An 8,291-nucleotide genomic window follows, 5' to 3' on the forward strand; every position below is an offset into this window, starting at 1 on the left:
GGCAAGGGTTTGGACTCAATTACCTTTGTGGTGCTTTCCATCACTAACACTTGATAATTCTATGAATTATGTTTTGTATGTGAAGGCTCATAGAAATTGCTCATGAATCTTATAACAGTTTGAGCAGATTTGGGCAGTTATCCATTATTGGCAAGAGCCTATAATGAAATGGAGGAGTTTATCACACGTCATTTTTCTCCCAATCCAGGTGGGAACGGGTTTGAATGGGTGTTATCACACAGGAAAACACCGCCAATGCCACCAGGAGAATACAAGCCATCCCCCAGCTGCGCTTTGCCCACCGATTTTTAAGAACAGAAAGCTTCCATCCTTCAAAATCAGCAGACAAGGCAAGGCTGGGGGATGCCTTGTAGTCTCCTGGCAGCATTGGTGGCATTTTCCTGTGTGATTACACCTATTCTCACTCGTTCAAGCCTGTGCCCAGCCTGTGCCCGGATCGGGCGAAAAATGACATACAATAATCTCCTGAATGTCTGCTCTAAAATGAAACTGTTAGTTTATGTAGTAAAATTTCCAAAATATTTCCTATGCCTCATCAGTAGGATAGTTACCTATGGTAACCACATTTTTGATGGTGCTTCAGTGGGGACATTGGATGAAGTGCAAGCTTTCAGCACTGGTGCATTCATTGCTAGCTACACCTAAGACAACTAGTTGGAATTCAGGAGCTTCTCAATAAAGCAGTTATCCTCATTTAATCAAAGAAACCTATTGCTGTCTGTCATTCATCTTTCCAACGCTTAATAGCTGAAACACAGAGGCAGCAATCATACATAAGACTCTTCATTGATTTTTACACGACTGCATTTTGTTAAAACATTGTAACTCTATGCCAGTGCAGAAGCTAGGACATGGGGTGCATCTACACTGTAGAAATAATGCAGTTTGACACCACTTTAAGTGCTGTAGCTCCAGTCTATGGAATCCTGGGATCTGTAATTTTACAAGGTCTTTAGTCTTTTCTGCCAAAGAGTTCTGGTGCTTCACAACACTACAGATCCCAGGATTCTCTAGGATGTGGCCATGGCAGTTAAAGTGGTGTTAGCCTGCATTTTTCTACCCATGATCCCCAATGGGTAGAGAACACACTTAAAACTGGCTAATCCGTTGTACCTTCTCCATTGTGCCCCAACTCTGCCTGTTTCCCTATCTACTCAAGCCTTCATAATTATGTTATAATAGCAGTAACAATGAGGTGAGGTTATATTCCTGCACCATCAAAACTTCAGTATGCCATTGTAACCTAGGTTTGCACTGGCACCAAGAATTTAGTGTAATTTCTGTCTACATCCAACCAGCATAACTGAAGGTTATTTATTGCAATATAACTATCCTTTAAAACAAAGATCTTGCATTATATTTACTTCTTTTAAAATGACTTATTACTGCAAATAATATATGTCATGTTAAAACTGATTTCTGATTTCTGATGAAAAACATTAATGTCATAAGCAATAATTTATGTCTTTTTTTTCTTTATCTAGATCCCTACCAAATTCTGGGCCCAACCAGCAGCCGTCTTGCTAATCCAGGTATTAAGAGATAATACTGTTTAGGATTTTTATCGCCAAAGGGAATATATATTGCCAATTTAACACTATGGTGAAGCTGATATTCTTGTATTCTACAAAAAGCAGAGGCAGCTATGCTGATCATAAGGTAGCCATCTGATTGGCTTAGGTGATATCTTTATTAGGTCAACTCAAAGGACACAATGTTGAATTTAGGCTTTCAGTAACTCTAGGCAAGATATCACAGAGATGTCAAGCAAGATGTCTCAAAAATAGGAAAGGGACAGGGAACTAAATTCTTTAGGTCATATTGTCTGTGATAAAGAGTATGTGTTTGCCTTAGCTAGCAATGCTGATTAAAGTGTAAAGACACCAGTGGCTAAAGGAAAAATACTAAGGATTTACTGTAAGTTTGTAGAAGCCAAATATTAGCCTTTGTCTTTCACTGCAGCCTGACATTGTTATTCAATTCTATTTGACTATAATTGGTTAACCCACAAACAAACTGGAACAAAAATGAAAGTAGAGACAGAAAAATAAGTAATACAACAATCAGCAACATTCAAATTTGACTACTGAAATGTATGAGACTGCCCTTAAAGACAAATTAGAAGCTGAAGTTAGTGCAAAATATGAGATTGCTGACCAGAACATCACACAGTAACCATATAACACTGATCTTAAAGGAACTGCTCTGGCAGTAAATATACTTCTGATTTTAATTCAAGGTTCTGATGATTATATTTAAAACCTTAAAAGGCTTGGGATCTCAGTAGCTGAAAGAGTGTCTCTTCCTAAATAAACCTGCCCAAGGATAGAGTTCTGCAGAAGAGGACCTATGGGGACAATATACTGTGGGAAGACATAGGAGAGGGCCTTCTGTGCTGCAGCACCTCGGTTAAGGAATACTCTCCCCTTAGAGGTCCAATTGGTACCAACACATTAAAAATGGGTTGTTGTGGGGGTCTTTTTAATTAAAGCATCTGATTTTATCCAAATCTACAAGTAGGTTATGGTTTAAACAGTTTAAACTGATTTAAATTGCTCTGTTTTAATATTTTTAATTTTTTATAGTTGTTAAAATTATTTCCTACTATTCATATTTTAAATTGGTTAATCTGGTTTTATTGTATACTGCCCTGACATCATATGATGTGGAGAAGAATATAAATGTTTCAATAAACAAACAAACAAACAAACAAACAAATAAAAACCCTACTATATCACATACATGTTTTTAAAATTCCATTCACTTTCAAAAGTAATTTGCTACATGGTGTGAGGGCTGCTACTTGAGAGACGCAAGACCAGCCTCAAGGGACTAGTCATATGATTCCTTGAAACCTACACTAAATAGCTTGCTTACTTAAAAGTGTTGTCATAGAAATAAGCCCTATTGAGTTCAGTAGAATTTCTTCCTGTTAAAAGTATGTGGTATTTCAGCATAAATAACTCTAGTCCTAAAGTGTTTGTGGTAAGAATTCTTGTCAAGACATAGGTCCTATTGAACTATACATTTTTTCCAAGTCTTATTATAAGACAGATATTTGTTGTAGTAGTTAACTTCAAGTGGATCTCAACTCATAGTGACCCTTTGGATGAGACATCTGCAAGACTCCCTGTCTTCCACTACTCTTCTTAGTTCTTGCAGATTCATACCCGTGATCTCCTTAATAGAGTCCATCCATCTACTGTGTGGTCTTCTGCTCTTTCTACTTACCTCCACCTTTCCTAGCATTATTGTCTTTTCTGATGAGTCATGACTTCTCATGACTTGGTCAAAGTACGACAGGCTCAGTTTAATCATCTTGGCTTCCAGGGAGATTTCAGCTTGATCTGTTCTAGGAACCATTCTTTTGTTTTTTGGCTGTCCACATTATCCTCCAGCACCACATCTCAAATGAATTTATTGTCTTTTTATCCATTTTCTTAATCATCCAGCTCTCACATTCATACATGGTAATAGGGAATGTAATTGTTTATATGATTCTAACTTTTGTGCTTAGTTGTGTATCTTTGTTCTTTAGGATCTTTACTAGTTCTTTCATAGCTGCACTGAGAGCCTTTAGGGCTGAAGGGTGGGGTATAAATACCATAAATAAATAAATAAATAAATAAATAAATAAATAAATAAATAGCTGTCCTCCCAATTCTTATACTTCTGATTGCTTGACTGCAGTCCTTATTCTGATCTATGTTTGACTCAAGGTACAGGAACTTTTGTACTATTTCCTCATTGCCTAGGCTGAATTTATGTAGATCCTCTGTGGCCACTACTTTGTTTTTGTTATGTTCAGCAGTAAGTCTGCCTTTGCACTTTCTGCCTTTACCTTCCTAGTGGTTGCTCTAGGTCTTTGATGTTTTCTTCTAGTAGTATGGTCTTGTGTGCATATCTTAGATTGTTGATATTCCTTCCTCCTGTTTTCACTCCTCCATCTTATATGTCCAAGCCTGCTTTTCATATAATATTTTTTTGCATATAAGTTGAACAGATAGGGTGAAAGGATGCAGCCTTGTCTGACTCTTTTTCCAATTAGAAACCATTCTGTTCCTCTTGTGTTCTGTTCTAACAGTAGCCTTTTGTCCTAAGTACAGGTTCCTCGAATTATGATGCTATAAATTAGTTTCTAAGCCCCTATAAAGTTAGGCATTTTAAAAGGTGGGTAAAAGGCTTTCTTGCAATGATATAGTCCTCTTTTTTTAAAAAAAAAATCAAAATGTAATCACATGCAATATTTTCATTAACATAGATTATATGGCCACATAAATAGTATTAAATAGTAATCTCTGTCCTATTTAATAGTATTAAATAGTAAAGTCTATATTACTGTTTAATTGTTGGTTAGTTGTTAGTTTAACATAGAGAATTTTAGTTTGTACTAATATAACAAATAATTCCCAGCTATTATTAAACAGCAAAGCTCTGCTTGAATGCTATTGGGAAATGCTACCCTAATCTGTCAACTACTTTGTTCTGTTCTCTTATTTTACAGCTATTGATATTAGTTTCTTGGATTATCATTAAATTCTACCATTTTAAATTCAGAAACAATTCTCCCATGTTTCATAGGAAAAAAAGCTTGCAAACTTTATTCTCAAATATCAGATAATCACGCAGAAAAATAATGGGCTTCCTCATTACTCAACTTCTCCAGGCTTTATATATTTTAAGTTTAGTGCATTTTCAACATTGAAATTTACAATTCCAAGACAATATTTTGAGGCCAAGATTCTAAAACAGCAAAGGGCATGTCTGTCATGACTTTGACCAGATTCTACCAATTAGCTACCAAAATGTCACTGGCAGATATACAACCAGAAAAACATTGGCAAGTTTATTTTCAGAAAATTAAATGAAATTTTCCCAGGTAGGGAAAGTAGTATAGCACTTCATGTTGTTTCTGATTTATGGCCACCCTAGGGCAAACCTATCACAGAGTTTTCTGAGGCCGAGAGTGTGTGATTTGCCCAAGGTCACCCAGTGGGTTTTCATGGCTGAATGGGGATTCAAACACTGGCCCCCAGAGTCATAATCCAACACTCAAACTACTACACTGTCTTGACTGGCAGTATAAGTGTCTATACAGTGTGCCCATGTTATACATGGGTGTGGCATATGCTGGAAGCCTGTGCTGGAGGAAGCCTCAGCATACCAGAAAGAGGTAATGGGGCATGCCGCAGGCACGAGCCCCATTACTTCTAATGGAGCTTGGTCATATGCATTTTTTTTCTTATGCAGGGGGGCTGGAACAGATCCCTGTGTAAGGAAAGGGCGTGCTGTAGTTTGATCAGACTAGACCAAGGGTGAGCCCACTTTCTAGCCCTGAAGTCTATGTGTAACAGTAGTCAAAAAGTCAAGTGCTGTATACTGAAATGGATGTGGCTGATTCTGATGTGGGACCTAGTCTCCTTGTCTCTTCCTTTCACACATACAAACAAAAGCAAATATGTGAATACACACATTCCCACACACCAAAGGAATCAGGGCAAAGCATGTGATAGGGATTCTGCCATCTCATCATGAACTCTCTTTCTTTCCTGATGCAATCAGCTGTTTCCAGTACTAATAGATGGGCAGCAGAGAGGCAAAATGGGAGCAGACAAATGGGTTCATGGAAGTTGTCTGAGGGCTGCAAATGCCCATCAGGCTGTACATTGCCAATATCCCTCAAATATTGTGTTGAAAATGCATACCAAACAGTTTCTACATATTCTTTTCCCCATATCCCCCCTTTTCTTTTGTACCTGCAGGGAGTGGGCAGATACAGCTATGGCAGTTCTTGTTAGAACTCCTGTCAGATAGCACCAATTCTAACTGTATCACCTGGGAAGGCACCAATGGAGAGTTCAAGATGACTGACCCTGATGAAGTAGCCCGGCGTTGGGGAGAAAGGAAGAGCAAACCGAACATGAACTATGACAAGCTCAGTCGTGCTCTCCGTTACTACTATGACAAAAATATAATGACTAAAGTCCACGGTAAGCGTTATGCTTACAAGTTTGACTTCCATGGAATTGCTCAGGCCCTGCAGCCACATCCTCCAGAATCATCCATGTACAAATATCCATCAGACCTGCCCTACATGAGTTCATATCATGCACATCCCCAAAAAATGAACTTTGTGGCTCCACATGCACCTGCTTTGCCAGTCACTTCCTCCAACTTTTTTGGCGGACCTACTCCATACTGGAATTCACCAACTGGAAGTATCTACCCTAACACTAGGCTTCCAGCCACCCATATGCCTTCTCACCTTGGCACTTACTACTAAAACAAGAAGATTCTTTTTAAAGGACCTTTCTTCATGGAGTACAATCAATTATAATTAAATTTTATTTGAAAAATGTGCAAAAGTGCCTAAAAGACATGCCATGGTTGACCAGGACCAAAGGATGTCATAGAAAAATGCTTTTTTAATGAAAATTGACAGGAAAATGTTAAAGAAGTTTAATGATGCTACTATATAAACTAAGCTGACTTCACATCTACAGACCAAACAATGAAATACTTTTTCCAGGTTAAAAAAAAGAGGTAATGATAAACTACAGCACAGGAGTCAGAAATGGTTTATAAGCTTTTATGTCATGTTGGTATGCTAGTGAAAATTGGGCCTCTACAACAGCAATATAAGGATAATTCTGTTACGACCTAGGATACAGTGCACGAATATATGAATGCATAAAAATACTACCTGCATTTTTAAAACAAACATAGAGAACAGTGTCATAAATATTTGTCTAGAGCAAGACCTGATTTTGAGCACAATAATTTTAGTTGGAATGAACTTCAATGCATTCCATTATTAAGAGGGAGGAATCAGCTATTTCATAATGTGAAGACAATGCAAGCTAAGATTTCTTGACAGTGTTAAAGAGCTCTGAGCCAAATATTGGGACTGAGAATGTGCTAAAGGGCAAGAGTGTGATTGTAGACTAAGGGCACAATACATCAGGAAGTTCTCCTGTGCAAGCCCTGTTGAAATGAATGGGTGCTGCACAAGAGCACTAATGTGAGCCTGTGTCTGATACATGAAGTGGAAAGGGGTCAGACTGAGGAAAAGAAAGGCAATCATGAGTGAAGGCAAAGACCTTTCTTCTAGAGAAGTGGGAAACTGAAACTGGACAGTATTTGAACTATGAAGAATTACTTGTTCGGACTTGAGAAATATTGTGTTGAGTATTATACCATTTCCAGTATTATCAAAGAAAAGACTTGAGTTTTTAAGGGCCAAAATGGGAAAGTAATCATATCAGAGTATACATCTCTTTATAAAAATGTAAAACTGGAATTGTCTAATATTTAAAAGTAACACAGGACCTCATTCTTCTTAAGGGAAATTGTTTTCTACCAGTTGAAGGTAAAAGACAATCCCTACTTGCCAAAGTCTGAACTCATATAGATATTTTTGTTAGGCAGCGCCAGTTTTTCTTTTCTGAGTCGCGAACGCTGTGCGTTTGTCAGAATGAAATATACAAGCCAACCTTATTTTTTTCCTTTTTATATAATAATTATATAACTTATGCATTTATACACTACGAGTTGATCTCGGCCAACCAAAGATACAGAAAGGGACAATCAGAAATATTGTGGCCTTGAATTTTAACTCTGTATGCTTCATGTTTACATTATGAACTTAACTAGTACTTAGAAAGCAGAATGTATGTAATAAAATAAGCTTGGCCTAGCACGGCAATTCAGATTGACAATGTAGTCTGCATTTTCATCTTGTGACTTTGATGCCAGCCATGTTTTGTTCCAGATGTGTGATTTCTTTCTTTATTGACTTCAAAAGGTTTTGTACATTTATAAATGTGGTTAATCTTACAAAAGGTGGACATCTGGCACATACTAGAGATTAAAGTAAAAAGACACATTAATTGCTGATTCATTTCCTACACAGTTCAATATCGGTCATCAATACAATTCAGCAGGCCAGGTGGAAGTGACTGCCAGCCCAGACACTGATTGACAAATGCTATAAAAGAACATAATGTTATTGGTATGCCCATTCTGCTTTTATTGCTAAATTTAGGCCTGTTACAGACTGCTAAAATAAAGCTGCTTCGGGTCTCTTTGGAGGTATGCTATTTAAATGATGCATGGGTCCTAAGAGTCCGAAGGTCGCGCCAAAGCCACACTCCATTCCTAAGCACTGGAGTGCAGCTTTGGTGCAGCTTCCGGATTCTTAGGGTGCATGCATCATTTAAACAGCATACCTCCAAAGAGACCCGAAGCAGCTTTATTTTGGCAGTCTGTAA

General features: G+C 37.7%; 1 protein-coding gene across 2 annotated transcripts in view; it reads left to right on the plus strand.

Moving 5' to 3' along the window:
* The window catches only part of ERG (ETS transcription factor ERG), a 45,412-nt gene extending 37,336 nt beyond the window's left edge, over positions 1 to 8,076 (plus strand). For both annotated transcript variants that reach the window (XM_089512001.1, XM_089512002.1), the window contains 2 exons: positions 1,506 to 1,553; positions 5,784 to 8,076. In XM_089512001.1, coding sequence (XP_089368127.1) covers positions 1,506 to 1,553; positions 5,784 to 6,304 — 569 coding nt within the window. In that variant the 3' untranslated portion in view covers positions 6,305 to 8,076. The remainder of the gene's footprint in view (positions 1 to 1,505; positions 1,554 to 5,783) is intronic.
* The last annotated feature ends 215 nt before the right edge of the window (positions 8,077 to 8,291 follow it).

Source organism: Sceloporus occidentalis, unplaced genomic scaffold, assembly GCF_023333645.1.
Source record: "Sceloporus occidentalis isolate IW3139 unplaced genomic scaffold, rSceOcc1.0.p SCAF_2, whole genome shotgun sequence".
Classification (NCBI taxonomy): Eukaryota; Metazoa; Chordata; class Lepidosauria; order Squamata; family Phrynosomatidae; genus Sceloporus; species Sceloporus occidentalis.